At 40.4% G+C, this 19,034-nt stretch overlaps 1 protein-coding gene across 3 annotated transcripts in view; it reads right to left on the bottom strand.

Annotated features, from left to right (window-relative positions):
* MTHFD1L (methylenetetrahydrofolate dehydrogenase (NADP+ dependent) 1 like) overlaps positions 1–19,034 on the bottom strand; it is a 154,560-nt gene that overhangs the window by 48,245 nt on the left and 87,281 nt on the right. For all 3 annotated transcript variants that reach the window (XM_082049792.1, XM_082049794.1, XM_082049793.1), the window contains 5 exons: positions 18,453–18,494; positions 17,322–17,422; positions 16,253–16,430; positions 3,384–3,491; positions 1,529–1,681 (listed from right to left, as the gene is read on the bottom strand). In XM_082049792.1, coding sequence (XP_081905918.1) covers positions 1,529–1,681; positions 3,384–3,491; positions 16,253–16,430; positions 17,322–17,422; positions 18,453–18,494 — 582 coding nt within the window. The remainder of the gene's footprint in view (positions 1–1,528; positions 1,682–3,383; positions 3,492–16,252; positions 16,431–17,321; positions 17,423–18,452; positions 18,495–19,034) is intronic.

Raw genomic sequence — 19,034 nt, 5'->3', positions numbered from 1 at the left:
TAATCCTTGAACTTGTTTGGGATATACTCATCCTATGGACAGTTCCTATGGGTTTATGAGGCTGAACTGCAGCTAGTTTGTGTTGAAGCATGCAGACTGTGATTCATTCAGAAAGCTCAACCTGAGAACATTTCACTCTGACACACTAGAGAATAGCTCCCTCGTGGATTTGAAGTAGTTGCTGCCCATTCTTCACATTCACTCCTCACAACTTTATGACACACATCTTCCAGTGCACTCTTGAACCCAAGGCCATAAAGGAGATACTGGAACTTCTGACAAATTTTACTCTGTCACCAGTAATTAGAATTTTGTCTTACACAATTTAAATACACAGCTGTGCTCCACTTCTGGTAGATGCACATAATGTGACCATGAAAAGGAAAGCATGTCCTGAAGTCCAGTGAGTTAAAGTGACACAGTTTCCTGAACTCCAGGAACTCTCCTGGTCAGAAAGTACTTCCTTCCTTGTTTCAAACACTTGATTGTTTCAGAGGGAATTCAAAACAATAGATTAGAAACTTTCAACCTTTCCTAAGTGTACTGCTACACAAGGAAATCAGGCCGTGCTCTGGGAAGATGAGATAACATTGGGAGAGTATTCTTTCCGGAAATGCAATGGCTTTTGCATCTCCTCTCTAGCACCATCCCACGAATCAGCTACACATAAGTAATCATTCATGCTATGAAATTCCAGATGCAGTTCATCTACCGTTTGGGATGAGATGTGTGTGGCTGGCAAAGGCATGAGCTAACTGGCTTCTCAGCTACTTTGGTAAGGCATGTCAGGGAAGAAAACACCAGGAGTTTCCTAATCTGAGTATGTACTTTTAAGGACAGGTAGGAAGAAAGGATGACAATAGCCTCTTTTTAGCACCTCATTGTTTAAACCTCTAAAAAGGAGAAAGAATGTGCTACTGCTTCTGCAGTTAGAAGTCTATCCCTTCCCACCATAACTTAGTTTTACAGAACCAGCAGAAATGTTCACGAGAACTGGGAATAGATCAGGCTCATCAGCTGAAAGGCAATCATTTTAATCACACACTTTTTCCTAACACAATTCCTTTCATCTAAATACATCACAGAATGCTTTGTAGTGATGGATGAAAGATATAACATTTGGAATATAATAATGTAACTACAGATATGTACAGGCTGCAGTTTGAATAAGGAAAGGCAACGGACACGTAAATTCATTTTTCTGCACCATTAGGATGCCTAAGTATTCTAGACTAACTGAAAACATCAGAAACAGAAACAATGACACAAGTAATTCTCTCACACCCTGTAGCCAGCGCTCTTATAAGGTATTACATTTTCCTAATTATCTTTCCATATCAACGTAGAGCTGCAAAAAGTTTGAGGATAAAATTATTATTAAGAACAAAACAAAAACCACCACAACAACAAACCAAACAAGAACTCACCTTGTTCTACACATTATTTTTAGAAGCAAACAGGAAATGCACTTCCCTGTCAAGCTGGGTCAAAGGAAGGGGAGTGAGCGAGTTGAATATTCTGCACTCACCGTTCCAACCAAAGGGTAGATGAATCCAGCTCCAATACTGGCTCGTACATCACTAATCGGCAAGATGAAACCAGTGGGAACGCCCTTCCTCTCAGGCTGATGGGAGAGGGACAGGTGAGTCTTTGCCATACAAATGGGGAGATTTCCAAATCCCTAACAGAAAAAGGAAAAAAAATAAAAGAAATTTTTTTTTGAGATTGCAGTAAAGACAGAATATATTTTCACTTTGTTATCAGTATCTTCTGGAAATCCTAAAATCCATATAGCAATACTTAACCTCAGTTTCGTACCAGCGAATATTTCAGAAAGAGGCAGAATACCATATTTCACATGTTATTCTCTCTTAGTTCAAACCTTTGTCTCCAGAGACTTGACTGCAGCACTATCCAGCTTCTTGAGTGGGTTCTCAACCTAGAGTTAGGTGCAAAAGTTGCCTATAAAATGGCTAGAGTGTGTATTTTTAGAGAGTGTACACAATGGGCACCACACTGAACAAGCAACCTACACCAGCTCACTAGAACTCCACGTACAGCACTTCCCTCTGGGCTCTAATGGCCCAGTTAGATACCTACGTGAGACCAGGATTCATAGTCCAAAACTCTCAAAGGGTATTAATATCTTCTTAGGGGTAAACACAAATGTCCCATGATGCTTTGCTTTGTTTTAATCAAGACAAAAACTGCATGAGGTGATGGCATCAACTTCACTAATGACAGTGCAGTAGTTACTCAAAAAGTGGGAGAAAATCAGGAAAAGGACCTCACAGCAGCTCCCCACACACACTGTTTGTCTCCCAGGTTATCAATTAACCTCCAGGCACCTTCCTCTCTTCTGCTCAGTTCCTTGACAAACAGGGATACAATTCACAAGGCCAGGAGGAGCGGCAGCACTGCAGGGAATTGCCTCTGCATCCCAGTGCTGATGACAATCCTTTAATGACATTGTGAAAATATTTCCTAATGCTACTAAAGTTTAGACTGAAAAAAAAAAATGGATTAGAGAATCACAGTAGGAAAAGATAAAGACATGGATTATTTTGCTTCAGGTACACTAGACAAGCTTATTTTACATCAAGAAAATCAAATTGATTCTCAGGAGATTTGCATTATAGAGAAGATGGCTATACTTCTGCCTGTCTCATCAGGATGCTGAAGTATACTCAGGATTTTTTTCTGTGACACATCACCCATAGTTTCTATTCTTTGACAGAGAGGATCCAGCCATGTATACACACAGAAGCTTTCCCATTACAGAAAATACATTCACCACTCCACATGGTTTTAAAACTGCTTTCAAACTGTACAAAGCCCACATGCTTTATGAATGGTGATCTATTTCACCTTCTAGCATTTATAACCCCTTGAAAAATAATATGAACAGAAGGAAACCAAAATATTTTACAAATATTGGGAGCTTTGTTACTAATATGCATAGCTGTGCACAGGTCTTTGTATGTTTGCAAACTCATTTTTTGCAGATACAAACAAACCACTCACACTAAAATCAGACACATTCACTAGCTGCTACTTTTGCAAATGTGCATTTGACACACTCAAGGCAGTAACCAAAAAAATTACCACCCTGCATAGAAAGTATAGAGTTTCACCAACAATCTCAGAATTATTCCAAATAGCACACATATCCATGGGAGATAGCTTTCAAGGTTAAAATCATTCTGTTCTATCTAATCATCTAAAACAATCCACACTGACCTCCACAGTTTAGCACCATGGGTAAGCTCATGCCTTTTAGCAATGCTTGACTAAACACTCCAATCTGAGAACCTTTCACACCCTGAGGTTTCCCAAGTCTCCTCCATCAGGTACCTGACTGCATAATTCACTGGTGTTCTTACCTGCCGGGTGTACCGATCAACTTGTGACTGTGCAGTTGGCGACAACTCTATATCCTGAGCTCCATACACCTTCTGAGCAATGATCCTTATTTTTTCAACAATAGGAAGCTGCAGAGACAAGGAAACAATACAAGGATGAACATTAGCCAAGAGAAACTAGAATCTTGTTTACTGAGCGAGAAATCTGAATCTCTCATGAAACCAAGTCAAGGGCACTGGTAAAGGATATGACTCAGCTCCAGGTACACGAATTACAACCATAATTTCAGCTACGCCATCATTTAGAGGCTGTACAATTTGTGCATTACAAAGTTGACAATGTGAGCTTACACTCTTGCCTAAAGTGGGGAAAGAAAATTACTGCAACGCAGTTTTATGAATCAAGAGCTATCACACGCTGCAGACACACAGAAGCAACCTGCACTGGGTTAACAGAGATCAGCAGACAAAGATATTTCATTTCACAATAAAGATAAACTATACAATGAGTGGATGAATGCAATGGAGTAAGCAGCCAGAAGTTCCTCTGAGAAGCGAGGAACTGTAGCAGAAAATTCCTGACCCATCACTGCTCCTTTGATCATAATTATATATATACATGTATATATTTTATTCTCTCCTCCTATCCTACCTAACAGATGTATTTTGAATTGTAGCACTGATATTGTAAAGCACTTTGGACACTTAAAAAAAAAATAGAATATGAAAGCATCCTAGGATGCACTTTGAAATCACAAGTCACTAAGTTCAACCCTAGTCTCCATGAGTGTCCAGATCAAGTTATTCGGATCAAACTGAACATGTGTTCTGCCTTTACAGCTTCTGTTTGAAGGCAAATGGAGGCTCTCACATTCAGGCTGTTAGAAATCCTTTCACACATTTTCAGCAGACGTTTTTTGTCGTCAGATTAGACATTTACTTTTTGTGCCATCGTTTCTGTTTATTTAGAGGAAACAACTCTTTCCTCTTTCTCTCCCCTTTTGTTTTGAATGACCTTGGAGAAAACCGTTATGACCTCTCTAGCCTATTTTTAAAAAGCCAACCTCTTCTACTTCTTCCAATAAGAACAGGACGATGGAAGAACGGTCATAACACCAGTTCAGCTTCTTCGGTGCTGACCACAGATGGCCAGAGATGCACGCAATACTCCAGGGAACATCCCACCAGAAATTTGTACTCTAGCATATTTAATTATCAACACATGCAGAAGAAGTGTTTAACAAAATCTGAAGGGATACCACTTTGAGAAGAAGGCTTGGTAATCTCAAGCAATACAAAAAGCACCAGAACAAAAAATAGATGTATTTCATTTTATTCCAACAAAGGCCAGAAATTGGTTTGCAAATAACAAACTCTATCTGGTGCATTTATAGGAAGTGCCACAGTCAATCACATTTTTGCAATGCCTGTCTGGAAGTAATGGCTTTTCTACAACAATACATCAGTTGAAGGGTTTATGTCAGACTGACCTTTTTGTTATTTATGACTGAATTTTAGAAAAATTGAAGTTGAAAGTAGTCTGCCTTTAATAAAGAACTACAGTAATGCAGATATCAAAAGAAAAGAAGCTTGTTAGACTTTCAAGTAGCTTAAAAGTAAGGCAGTTAAAAGCTACTAAGACTCAAATAAACTCTTCCCCCAATATGAAATTTTGAAGTGACTTTTAAAGATGTTCCACAAACCCCTTTCTGAACATGTTGAATATATGATTATTGCACCTTAATTCAATGGAATGATGTCATGCTCCCGACTTCAGGCTTTTCACAGGAATCCAAGCAGTGCAAAAAAATCTAATGAGTATTGGAGATAACACATTGCAAATATCCTGGATATAATTCCTGGCTGCATTAAGCTGAATGAAATACTTAGTGACATGGATAGCCGTCACAAGATGAAACTCTCAGGTTGATTATGAAATTTGTTCATACCCACAGCAGTTTTGAACACAGTGGAAGAAATGCAAAATGTATCGATTAACTTGCCTTTTGGGAGCTGTTTGCTTGCAGTCAAGGATTAACAACAACAGCAAAAGCAAAGGCAAAAGGAGGTTTACTCTCAGTAGGCCAGCATCAAAACTAACAGCTTTTTGCTTAGGCCTCAGTCAACTCACTGAGATGGAGATGTACATTTAGATCGAACCTGCATTTGTGTTAAAATATTTCAAAGTAATTTGACAGCAGTATATTTACTACACCCTCAGCTCCCTTCCAGCAACCATAGCTGCAGTTTCCAAATGCAAGACAGCAGGGCTCTGGCTAACATCAGAGCAGCCTGCTTTAATGACAGCGGTAGCATTCTGCTCCTCCCAGGATGCACGTGATATCTTGCAACACTGAGTCTGAGCTGGACAGTCAAACTGTATCTCTATGGATTTATGTTTGTTTTTAACCAGAATTTCAGATACTTTTCAGGTCACTCCCCACACCTCAAATTTTGCAAAAGTAACCTCAGAAGAATCACCAGTGGGGAAGCAGTTGTGGTTTCCTGAGACCATCACATGTAAGGCACGTGCATACAAACAGTGAGGCAATGTGCATGGTGTCATAGGAGAGTTTGAGCCTGTTTAATCTCACAACACAGGTAGATGAGTCCCAAACATGACTCAGAGAGAAACCAGTAGGGAGGCCTGGATGCCCTGTACACCTTAATGCAGCCCATGCACATGCACACCCTCAGACACCCTTCCTTCCTGAAGTTTCAGGAACAGGGAAAGGAGTACACTACACCATGCTAAGGATCCACCTGTTTCCCAGTATTTAGCGGGACTTCTGATGGATTATTTACTCTGAATCACAGCATAAGAGCATTTCGAGAAAAAAAAAAGAAAGTTTCCTGTGTTTCAGTTATCAAGTAATACTGCTGGGAAACTTCATTTTAATTTAACTTAAAGAAGTATTTTCCAAAGAAGCATACTTTACATGAGAAATACAAATTCATTCCAGCTGACAAGAATATACTGGTATCTATCAGAGAAGAAGCTCTAGGAGCTCGAGACACTTTTTACATGTATGCCACAACAAAAGCCTTGATGTTTACAAGGCACTTTTAGGAATAATTCCAACTTCTTATCTGGTCTTAAGGGCAGGTCTAGCTTCAGGTTTTCAACAATCCGTTGATTACTCAGCATTTTGCTATGGAAATACTCTCACCAATGGGCACAGGGATCCACCATATGTAGCAATGCTTCACAGTGCTAAATCATATGGCAAAGTTCTTAGCTGAATTCAAATGGGCTAAAAAATGGAGGCATATAGCTCTAAGTTGCTAAATCACTAAGGGATTTTAAGCTGGATTTTTTTCTCCAGCTGATACCAGACTCTTCTAACAAAACCTTGATCAAATATCTGTCAGCAGAAGCCACATATCCCAGACACTTAGTAAAAACAAGGAATTGAATCTCTCTCATGTTTTTTGTCTGAGAATTTTCTACAGTGGCCTAGGATATTCCTGAACCAGCTGTTCATTCCCACTTGCAAAGTACAGTGTGGCATCCTCAGCTGTAGGCCCCCAGAAAAACACTCTCAATGAAAGGGTGAAAAGTCCCACCTGGATGGTGTGTGCACATGCATCCTTATGAAGAGATACTTAGTTCCATAGCATTTCTGCTATCTGGACAACTATGGTGATAATGATATTTAGAAAATATGCAGATGCTGAAAGCATCAAAAGGAAATAAAAACTGCTATTTTTCAGCAATAAAAACTGCTCCCCTTCTCATTTCTCTTATGTAAAGTTGAGAGTGTTACACAAGTAAGTACATTTAAGTGGAGAACAGGTGACAGACGCACAACAGACAGTATGGATTTAGACAAAAACTCACTTTTATAGATACACAGCTATGTATTAGTACTAATGCTGAAAGAAATACGGCAGCTTCAGTGAATTAATTTCAGTTTCGGTTTTAGCTTCTTGAGAAAATGGTAGTTAATATAAATTTATACCGAACATGAGAAAATGCTACAGGGCCACATGGTATAAATACCTGCTGACAGGTAAGTAGCTTTGGTATTTCTCTGAGAAAAAACTGACCTCCCCAGCCCTGTCAGAGACAATGTGTGTTTCTGAAATCTCATATGTTCAAAGCTACCAAAGCCATATGCTCCTTCTGAGGCAAGCACAAACACACGTGCTTGTTGAAGCTGCCAAGCGCCCACACCATAAACAAGATTATCTCCTCAGCTAAAGGATAACAAGTGTTCCAGCATAAGTGCACCAACTGCTTTCACAAAAGCAGTATCTGTATAGCTGTACATTTCATTACTTCACAGAGACTGATTAAAGGAAGAAATCAGTGCTGATAAAGAGGAAAGCCTGTCATTCGCAAGACTGAATTGATTATCCAAGATGAAATCACACCAGTGTTGTCACCCAGCCATGCTGCTACTTGCAGGTCATCCCCCTCGCAATATGGTGCTGTTTATTACACAATCTTCTTTCTTCCAATATTATCAACAGCAAAGTTTTTACCAAAATATATTTCAATAGGGTTTCATTTATGCTAGCCTTTCCTCACATTTCTTTAACTCTTAACTTCTTCCTTCAGCTGTAACACTGGAATTTGGATTACCACTTTTTGATGTGGGTCTTGATGAGGATTTCCACAGACAGCAGACCAGCTTTAACAGACCCTCCTTCATCCTCCCTTCCTCCGCTGCTCACACTCACTCATGTGCCAGTGCAACCAAGAGGGCAGCACATACGGGATAAATGATTCAAGCTAAAATGTTACTCAGGAGGAAAAAAACCACAATTTTTTTTACCCCAGATCAGTTCACATGCAGTTTATCATAAAGGCAAAGCCAGTATAAAGCAGAGGGGCAGAGACGCCTGAAGTGCCATCTCTGCAGAAAGAGTTGCTCAGACCGTTCAAAACAAATCACTGAAATGTACCAGCAGAAAAAGTGATTTGGGGCAGGGACACGTGGCTTGGGCTGGGATTCTTGAAATCTGTCTTGTTGCCAAAAGTCAGCATCACATGAACTGAAACTTGCAGATTACCAGGCACCCAGCTCAGGACTGTGCTTGGGATTCTCATCTTTTGCATCGTAATCTGAACACCTGACTTTAAGCTCTTTGGCTACTGGAGAAAGAAGCTCATCTTTTTAACTCCCCACAGCCAATTTCTGAGACTGCTGAGAACAAGGCCTGTTCCTTTCCTTCTTCCTTTCTTCTGCTTTTATACATTCTTCCCGAATTCCCCACCAAAACACGGTCCAACAGAAAACATCTCTGAAAAGCCAGAGTCAAGAGCAATAAGTCCGTAGTCGGTCTTCATGCAGCAAGTTCTCAGCAAACCCACAACGACTTTCAGAAGCACCAGTGTTATCCAGCTTAGACCGAACACCTTAAGTGAATGCCCATCAGTGCAGCACTGTCTGAAATGATCTCTTCACAGTTATACAAAGTATATATTTGAAGCTACTTTATTCTCTGTGAAAACTTAAGATACTGCTGAAAAACGTGTTTAAACAGAGGATATGCAAAAGCACTATTCACTTGTAACTTAGACATTTAATCCTTCAAGTTCTTTAAACATGCACTTTAGTCTCGCTGCCTATTTTTAATTATGAAATCACCAATTTAATGATGAAGTCACCAACCTCTGGGTTTATTGTTGCTAAATCACTTGTGTTTCAACAGAAAGTCTTAAAATAGTTTAAAATTCAAGGGACTGGCACTTTTTTTTTTTTTTTTAATTTTAAGTTATGCATTCACTGAAAGCAATAATACAGAATTGCTTGTTGGCTAAGTGAAACAGTACGCAGACATCAGTCATTCCTCTTCTTGGGAAGGCTGCCAAATGAAAACACATGATGGGAGTATGGCCGAAGGTGCTGTGTGGGGTGACAGAGTGCAGTGCTAAAACAATAGCTGACGCTGCACATTTGAACTCCTACTTCTCACTTTTCCCCTTGATAAAATAAAACCACATTTATTAAAGTATCTGTATATTCTGGTTCCAGAAGATCAGTGGCTGACAAAAGGATTCCCAAGTCTTTAGCACTCCTCTTCCTTTGTTGGCACAGGACAAGAGTTTGTTTTTCAATTTGCAGAAAAGCATATGCAGTCAAGTTTGTGAATCAACACCTAAGCCTGTGGCCTTAGAGATTTATTTTCCATTTCCCCAACTTTGAAACCCCAGCTGTGCCTAAGAAAATTGCTTCATGCAAAGAATAGTAAAATAATGAAAACAAACATAAAAGTGGAGTGTCGTCAAGAGTCTACATCCACAAAAAAGAGATGGAGTGGAAGAAAGATAGCTTCCAACCCCAGAACACCCAATTTCCAGACTCCACTGAAATCTCTTTGATGGGAGTGGGAGGAGAGGCTGGTACAGCCCTGTGGAATTCCTCTTTAATGTGGCTTCATTGCTAGATGGCTTACTAGCAGTAGGGTGGGGAGAAATAGTTTAAAGACTAGCATACCCCATAGGCAGAACAGCCTGCATTTCAAGACGACAAATCATCTCCATTGTTTATTAGGAAAAGTTTCAGTAAGGAGCATATATAATTTTATTTATTCCTACTCCAGTACTGCTTCAGGACTTTCCACGGGGTCTGTGGAATTCAGTCCACATGACTGAATTCTGTGCTCTATTAAAAACCAACCAACTGACCAAACAAACAAACCAAACCAATCAAACAAACAAACAAAATCCCCCCCCAAAACCAAACCAAACCAAACCAAAACACAAAGAAATTTTTTTCCTCCTAGGGAAAAGAACAGAGGTATTTTAGGCTGACATGGCAGCAGACACATGATGGATGGCTTTCATGGCTTAGCAGCTTCATGGTATTAGTAGAGGAAGCAGAAAATACTCTTGACACACACACACGCACACATTTTCAATCACACTGGGATTGAAAAGAGGACCAGTTTACAAATGAAGAGAAATGCTCTGCCTTAGAACATTCTGTTGGAAGTCAGTGTCCTCAAACCCAAGCCCCATGAGCCCTTCTTGACTCTGTCTTCCTATTACAGCCACTCTCCTTCTCCTAGTACATGCACTGAGTAGCCTCCTCCATTGACCAGTCTCTTCCCTCCTTCATTATTCACGGTTCATTCTTGTTATTGGAGCAGTGGATGGAAGAGAAGATAACATACAGAGAATTACTGCTGGCAGAGTTTTCTCTGTTTTGATGCTACCCTTAGACCCCTCTGAGTGACCCATTGTCTCTGACAACTGAAGCAAAGACTGAAAGAAATGAGCCAAATGGCAGCCTACACCATACCGCCACAGCACAGCAGAGACAGCAAAAACTGTTGCCTTGGATGCTCCAGATTTGCACAAGTTATTCCTATGCTCCTATCAGGGGAAGAAAAATACCAGTGCTGAAGCTGCTAGCTGTCTGAATGCCTCCCTGAGAAGTGCTGCTACTCAGCCTCATTCCCTGTGGGCGTCCCCAGCTGAGAAAGCTCTCATTGTTCTGCAAGCTGGCCAGGCAATTCACTGCACTCAGCCAAAATATTTGTGCCATCAACTTCCACAGTACAACCTGGAAATATTTTCATTTGTCATGATATTACCTAAAGGCAGAGTATTGGCAAAAATAGATGTCATCTGACAAACTTGGAAGACTGGAAAAACATTTCTCCTCTCGCCCTTTTGTGAACTTCACACTCTTCAATTTAGTTTTCCAATGCAGCACAAATCAGGTGATTTGAGACTCTTCAATCATATCTGTCAGGCTGCCATGTCAGTCTTTTTAAGGGGACGATGCCAACTCGCTAACCAGCCAGAAATGCTGATCCTGCCCACACCACATGCCTGTCCTTCTCCTCTCCTTTATCTCATGGAGTGTCAGCCCACTGTGCTCCAGCTGCCTTGCAGGAAGGGGCACTGCACCTCTTAAAAAACTAGCGTCTGCCTTCATTCGGACCTCGGCTTCCTCTCCCAGGCTGAGAAGGGCTGCTCTGAGTCAAGGGAGAGTTCACCACAGGAGAAGAGAGGAGACCAGGGCAGTGAAGGAAGGCAGGTTACTCACCAGGCACACGTCAGTGGGGAATGCAGCTTCCCTCCCCCTGCCAAGAACAGGCACTGAAGCCAGAGAAATTTGGGAAAGGGATGCGTATGTTTCCATTCTCTCCTATCCTCCCTCTAGTTATCTAAACTTACTTTTAATGGGTCAGTCAACTTTATTTTGAGTAATAGCTTTCTGCTGCAACTTAAAGACCCATACTTCAAGAAAAGTGAACCCAGAAAGGAAGTCAACAGTGATAAGAGAGTCGATATTTTGATATTTTCCATATGTAGCAATATTATATATATATATGTATATATATATTTTTTTTTTAAAGCACAGATTATTTCATACAGAGTTCAGGAGACCTTTAAAACAACTGAAGAGAAATACTTGGCTAGAAACCAATTCAACAGTAAAATAAGAAAGGATAGTGTGCAGTGGGGGTAAAAATGCAAATTAACCCCACACAGTACTGTAGTATTTATTACAACTACTGCCAATAATCTTTTAAACTATGTTATACACTCTGGAGCCTATCCTATAAAAATTCATCCTTTTGCTTGAACTCCCCTTGGCCCATACAATTCCTAATACTGTAAGCATGTCATGATGCACCGCAGCTGTTTATGTCCTTTTCTTACACTTTTAAAGTGACAATAGTGCTGGTGTTGCTTGTCAGAGGTCATGTGCTTGATCCATTAAATGATACTGGCACACATATGTACTACAAAAATCATATGTGCAGCTATTTTCACACTCCCCTCAAAATACACTTGAAGCTGCTTCTGTTCTCATTTCAATTCCTGAAAAATATTTGCTCATCTAATACCAAATGTCAAACAAACCTTTGCAAGAACCAAGAAGCAGTAAAAAAAAAAGATATACAAGCATCAGCTACTAGGATAAAAACAAAAGCTTGCCTGCTTAGAAAAATAAACTGAAAAGCAATCTAAAAGTGGGACTACAGAACACCGTGTCACACAGAGACACCTGAGGAAGTTTAAACAGACTGAGATGCTTCAAGGAACATAACCACATTAGCACAGTCTTCTAGACCAGCTTGCTGATACTCAACAGGACCACTTAGCTGAGCCTGAGTCCTGAACTGACACAACTGTGTTGTGTTCACTGTCTGAAATTGCTCATTCAGCATGTGCTTGGGTATCACTGGACAAGATAATATAAATGTATAAACATACCTCAGGATTCAGAAAAAAATAAGCTGATCCTCAACTTTCTACAGGATTTGACAGATCTAGAAAAGACTTCCTTGTTCTTCTCACATTATACACATTTGTAAACACCTTTCAAGGAAGTCTTTGTTTTCAAATATACATTTGGAAATTACATAAAGCACTGCAGAGATTCATATAATTTGGAAAAAAAAAAAACATAAGAGAGCCCAGTTCACCTGGACTATCCTCTAATTAGATGCCTGACTGTATACTAATAATATAGTTTGCTGCAAAGTTTGGTGTAAGCAGTAAAAAAGGATCTAAGCCAGTTTTACATATAGGGCTTTTGGACTTTGTTTTTAAATCCCTAGAGTAATGTTTTCTAACAAAACATCAAAATATTGAATAAGCCCATTAGAGCTACAGCAGTCTGTGCTGATGGAAATTGTTCTAATTATAGACAATTTTGGAAGCAAATTCTGATGAAGTTTTCCAGACTGAGGGAAATAACATGCATAGACATCAAAGGACTAAATTGAGACATGGAGTAAAAGGAAGAGTAATAAAGACAGACAGATATATGAATGAAGTGGTGGTGGTTTTATGCAGAATATTTCCCCCTTTGACCTTCCAAAGGGGAAATTTTAAACAAAAACAAAACCAGACCACACCATAGCAAATGCTGGCAAACTTGAGACAACCAGGAATTAATAGTATTCAAGTAACTGGATAAAGCTGTCAGTCACCAGAAAGATGAGGGCTGGAACTAGGTCCTTTCGCTTGCATCCCCTTCAGACACAATGACAGGGGAAATCATCTGTCTGAATCCCATCTTACTACCTCTTCTCTTGCTTAATTTTCTGTCACAGTCACCTCTTTGAAGAGTAGAAACTAGTCCTCAAAACTGCTACATCAAAATCCTATTAGAACCTTAATTAATATCTGGGCAGGCTCATTTTGAAGAGGTGGCTTTCCTTCACATTTCTGCGAGCCCACCGCTCCGTACCAGTGACAGCACCGCTGTCTTACTCGCCTACTTCCAACTGCGTCAGTCCCATCCTTTGCACAATAAGAATGAAACAGAAGCCTGAATTTTACACTTCACTGTTTTTGTTGGCCTGAATTTACTTTTTCACAGTATTTTAAAATCTTCATATGTCTTTATAAAATCCCTTCAATATATTTTTGAGGCTTACAATATTTGTGTTAAGTTACGGGACATTAGGTTGATGTAAAGATGTGATTCATTCCCTTTGTGCTTAAGGTGATCATTCTGCTTATGCAACACAGCACAACAAGACGTGTCTGGGAAAGACATAAAAGTAGGAATCAATCTCATTTTCTTCCTTCACAGAGGCAGAGTACACCCCTACCAATCCTTTCTACTCATTCATAGCACAAGATTGTAAGCTCCATAGAATACAGTAACATCAGAATTTAAATATGGGACTTGTCAAATGCTGATGTGCTACAAGTGTCCTATGGGGAAAACTATTACATGAATTCCTGAAACATTTTTTTTCCCCATTTTATTATGCAAAACACTCAGTTTCTGGAGCATGTCATTAGAGACAAGCTCAGAAAGGCAGATACATTGCCTGTTTTTTGACTGTAAAAATGTTCCTTGGGCAAAACGCCTTGAAGAGAAGCCGTAGCACCTACTCCCAAGGTATTTCCATCTATTCTGAGGAGGCACTGGTTAACTCTAATAGGAGCTGGCCAGATTACTGGCATTTGGGAAAACAGCAGGGCAGGTGGACAGAAGAAATAAAATGGGTGCAAGAGATACGGCGTACATGTCAGGGAGGAAAGTGAAAGACAAGAATTGGGCATATCTACCTCAGCCTGTACTTTTTTTTTGGTGAGATGAATCAAAACAGGAACTTTCAGCCATTTAAAAGAATGAAACTGAGGTTCTGCTGTTAAAAAATAGTATTCAAACATTTTCTAAAGAAACTTAAGTAGCACTGTCAGCTGGGGCACAGGATCTGAAATTTGACAAGGGCTTCTTTGGTGCCAGAGAAGTCTATTGTGCTGCCCAAATTTTAACTCACCCACATTTGGATAGTCAGGAAGGTTCTGAGAAATCATTTGTATAACCTTGTCAGCAATAGGTCCCTCCAAACGTTCTGCCTGCACAGAGGTACTCCAGCATGGTGCTCTCAGGCTCCAACAAGCCCTTCCTTGCAAGCTGCTTCTCTTGACAGCTCATGATGCTGCGATGTTACCTTACAGACAACTGCAATAACAAAGTCTCCAAGACATGGAAAAAAGAATCACCACCTCTGGTAGACATATGATTGAAACTTGGACCATACTATCCTTTGCCCGATTATCTGACAAAGGGCTAAGCAAATTAAACACAAAGCCCAAGCAGGATCAGAGGAACAATGATAGGTGGAGGAATCTTAGTAATGTAATCAGTGGAAAACCTAATCAGTGAAAATTAGAGCATATTGAATTGGCTGTTTCATAAGACCAACCAGGGGGCAGGGATAAGACCATTGTCCCTGGTGTGAAGTGCACCAAGGTGAGTCAATGGGGAAACTCTTTCATGAGAACATTTCACAAACAAAAGGGGGTGACTGCCCCTGCAGCACAGGGACTCAATGTAGGATGTAGGAAGAACAGCATTTTGGGACTATGTAAAACTTATCAGGGAATTTTTGAAGGAGATTGTGAGAATGTATAAAGATTGCCAGGGAATATTTAGTAGAAGGACTGAAGATGGGGAAAGGGAGTAATCAAGGTGGATTGGAGAGGAAGAAGCAGAAAAAATAGAGGGAAAGGGGGAAGAAGGGGCTAGTTGAGTGTAAAGGTGGCTGTTCAGTAGCTTGTCTGACTGAGCTCTGTGCTTGAGCACCAGTTTGTCCTCTATTCTCATTAAATCTGATTTCTGACTACCTTCTGTGTGGGGTGCACTCTCTGCTCTAGATGTGTGCGTATGAACACTAGAGAGCAGGAGGAGAGGTCTGAGCGCCAGCAGCTGGAGTGAGCCGTGAAACTCAGGGGCTCATGGGTGCTGGTGTGAGCAACTGGAGCAGAGCAGGGGCACTGGGGGCTGCTACTGGAGAGACTGAGAATCTAAAGCAAATAGCAGCAGTGTGTGTGTGTGTTGTATTGCATTAGCAGACTCCAATCCCAGTGAGCAGGAGAGAAGGAACAGGATTGGGCCACCTGTGCTCTTCACGTTCATCTGAAGGCTGCGGGTGTGTAAGTGGGTGCTGCTACAGGCAGGACTTTATCTCTGTGATGACTTGTCTCGCTGGGCAGATGTGTAGCATCAGCACCCACATGCTACCTCTAGCATCCTTCACATACAGATAGTGAATGCTTCAGGGAGCCACAACTCGGTGCAGTACCCATGACTGTGAGACAGTAACTATGCTTCTTTTTAGATGATTGTCAGGACAAATATCTTGACTGTGAGATCTTTGCACAGAAGTCTGCCACAAGAATTTGTGAATGCTCCATCTACAGACACACTTTTATGTTAAACACAAAAGTATCAGAAACATCATTCAGTGGACTAAATACTGTGCATTAACAGCAAGTATCCTGCTCCTCTGTTTGGACAAGTCAGACTGTTCTCTCCAGCTTTTGTGATTTTAAGCAAAGACAAGCCCCTTCTCAAGTATGCTAGATAGCTTTGTTGCGACACCCTTCTTGTTTTAATTCCAACACTGATGCAGCATGTTTTCACTAAAAAACAAACAAAAAAATATCTTACCTCCAAGTTGTAGAGATATTTGAAACTGTTTTTCTGATTGGCTGCCTTTTCCACAGCTTGAGCCAATTTGACTGCTCCTCTACCACCAGCTGACCAGTGGTTGCAGGGTACAGCATCAAATGCTCCAGACTGCTTTGCAATCTCACACACCAAATCAACCTCAGCAGGAGAGTCAGTTCTGCCAACCAAACAGTTCTGTCTCATTATTTTGTTTAATCAGTTCTCTTTTTATAACATTATATTCTTAGCCTTATTGTACCATCACTTGTAAAGCAAGTCTACATAGAAACTGTGCTGTATACATAATGCATTTATATACAGCATATTTACACGTTTCAAGAACACTTTCTGTAACTTTTAGAGCTAATTAACATGGAAGATTAACATTTCCATAACAGTACATATTTTTTGGAGGTTTTAAAACCTTAAGAACAAGCTAAGGATTTAAAGGTCTTTATATTCATGACTTAAAAAGGAAATTCTTTCACAGAATCCCAGAATGTTAGGGATTGGAAGGGACCTCAAAAGATCATCTAGTCCAATCCCCCTGACAGAGCAGGAACACTTAGATGAGGTTACATAGCAATGTGTCCAGGCGGGTTTTGAATGTCTCCAGAGTAGGAGACTCCACAACCTCCCTAGGCAGCCTGTTCCAGTGCTCTGTCACCCTTACTGAGAAGAAGTTTCTTCTCAAATTTAAATGGAACCTCTTGTATTCCAGTTTGAACTTGTTACCCCTTGTCCTATCATTGGTTGTCACCGAGAAGAGCCTGGCTCCATCCTCGTTCCATCGTCACCCTTTATGTATTTGTAAACATGAATAAGGTCACCCCTCAGTCTCCTCCAAGCTAAAGAGACGCAGCTCCCTCAGCCTTTCCTCATAAGGGAGATGCTCCACTCCCTTAATTATCTATGTTGCCCTGTGCTGGACTCGCTCCAGCAGTTCCCTGTCCTTCTTTAACTGATATCTTCTGTACTTCATGCCAAAAATTAGTAATTTCAAAACCAAGAAAAGTGTGAAATTTGAACTGTGGATTTACTCACAAGAGTAATGAAAGAACAGACTTACTTGAAGACATTTAGAGCAACCACAACAGGAACTCCAAAGAGCTGAGTAATTTGAATCTGTTTCTGTAGATTACAGCAGCCATCAGCTACCAGCTGGAGGTTCTGTGCAATTAAATAAAAATTAATGGAAATGGTAAGACACATCAAGTCTTCTCCAGCCAAAGAATTTTCCATAAACTAAACTGAACATAAACAGTGCTGATCATGACAGTTGCAGGCAAGTAAAATGCTTCCAGAGAAAAATATTTTGGCACTTATCTTACTAATTCTTATTTCAATTAATAAGCGACAGACATACTTAAGTAACTAAGCAGTGTCCAAAATTCTTACATTAATGCATTGCTCTTTTCTAGGACAGAAGAAGACAGCGCAGCTGATGACTGCTTGTCATGACTGTGAAAGGGCTGTTAGTCTCCTGTTCGCAAAGTTTATAAACAAACTACAGTAGCGTGGTGTGGTTTGACATATATATGTGTCAGATGCATAGTCTAATCAATCTCTCTATATATCCCAGATAAAAGCACATTATTTGATTTACTTATTCACTCTTTTACCTCACACTTTGTAGGCCTTGTCTTAATTGCAACAACACATCCTTAGCCTGATAAAACCAAAAGACTAGAATTTGTCTACCACAAAGAGACATAGAAACGAAGCCTGCAGAAACCACTTTTTTTGAAGAGTGACATTCAACACCAGGCATGAAGCACAAACAGATTAAACCTATTTTTTAATGAACATTAATTTCAGCAAGTGTCTTTGACTCCTGCTTCCCTCTGCTCTTGTGCTGCCATGAATACCTGTATGATGGACTGGAATGAAGAGCTGATCAGCCCGGTCATGGAAAAACTACTGGAAAAAAAAGCTATTATTTGAGCTAGCTCAGCTCCTCAGTACAATCTACCATGCAGTCACATACATAGCACACACAAGAAGGATAACACCAAGTGGCTGCGGAAGGTGAGATGGGTTTACTTGTTGGCAATCCCTGTTAAGGTGTTCACTGAATGTCAGCATTAGAGCATGTTATTGTCAAACCAGAGGACCAAGAAGTTCTGACTCTCCACAGACCACATTATTTGGTCCCTTTAAACACAAACTTCTCCTGAAGTTTTATAATAGTTCCTCCTACCTCTTCTGTGTATTCCTTCTTCAAGGGGGCACCAGCAGTTACCTGGAATAATAAACAATCAAAGTCATCACAGATTGGCACTTGTCATAATCCTAAACAGTCAGAAGTGCACTTTTGCTTACTTTCTACTAATATACTGACAATCAGCACATACATTGCACACAACATCATAGCTTGACTGCAGCTTCTGTTTTATTCTAAGTTACACTGGTATATGCAGAAAAGCAACACTTCCTACTGTAACTTTGGTAGCAAGATACAGATAGTGACTCAGCAACTAGTTGTAAAAAAATAATATAGAGAAGGTAATTGGATCACATTCAACATGCTTAACAACGCACCAGCAATGCAAAGACAACAGACAGCAACCTCCAACAGCTGTCTGAAGGAATAACAGTAACAGACGACTAGAAGAGGAACATTATCTTTGGGTGTCTTGTAATTACTGCCTGTGGCAATGATCCACATGACAGTAATTTTGCTTTGCTGGAAAGCACAAAGGTACGCAGACAAAGAGTATCACCAGGGTACTATGCTGGGTCTCCAAGGACCAAATACATTGAGCCCAGGCAATGGACTCAG

The sequence above is a fragment of the Streptopelia decaocto genome, assembly GCF_964273445.1.
Source record: "Streptopelia decaocto genome assembly, chromosome: 3".
Classification (NCBI taxonomy): Eukaryota; Metazoa; Chordata; class Aves; order Columbiformes; family Columbidae; genus Streptopelia; species Streptopelia decaocto.
The sequence above is the reverse complement of the archived record's forward strand: the minus strand, read 5'-3'. Positions and strand labels throughout refer to the sequence as shown.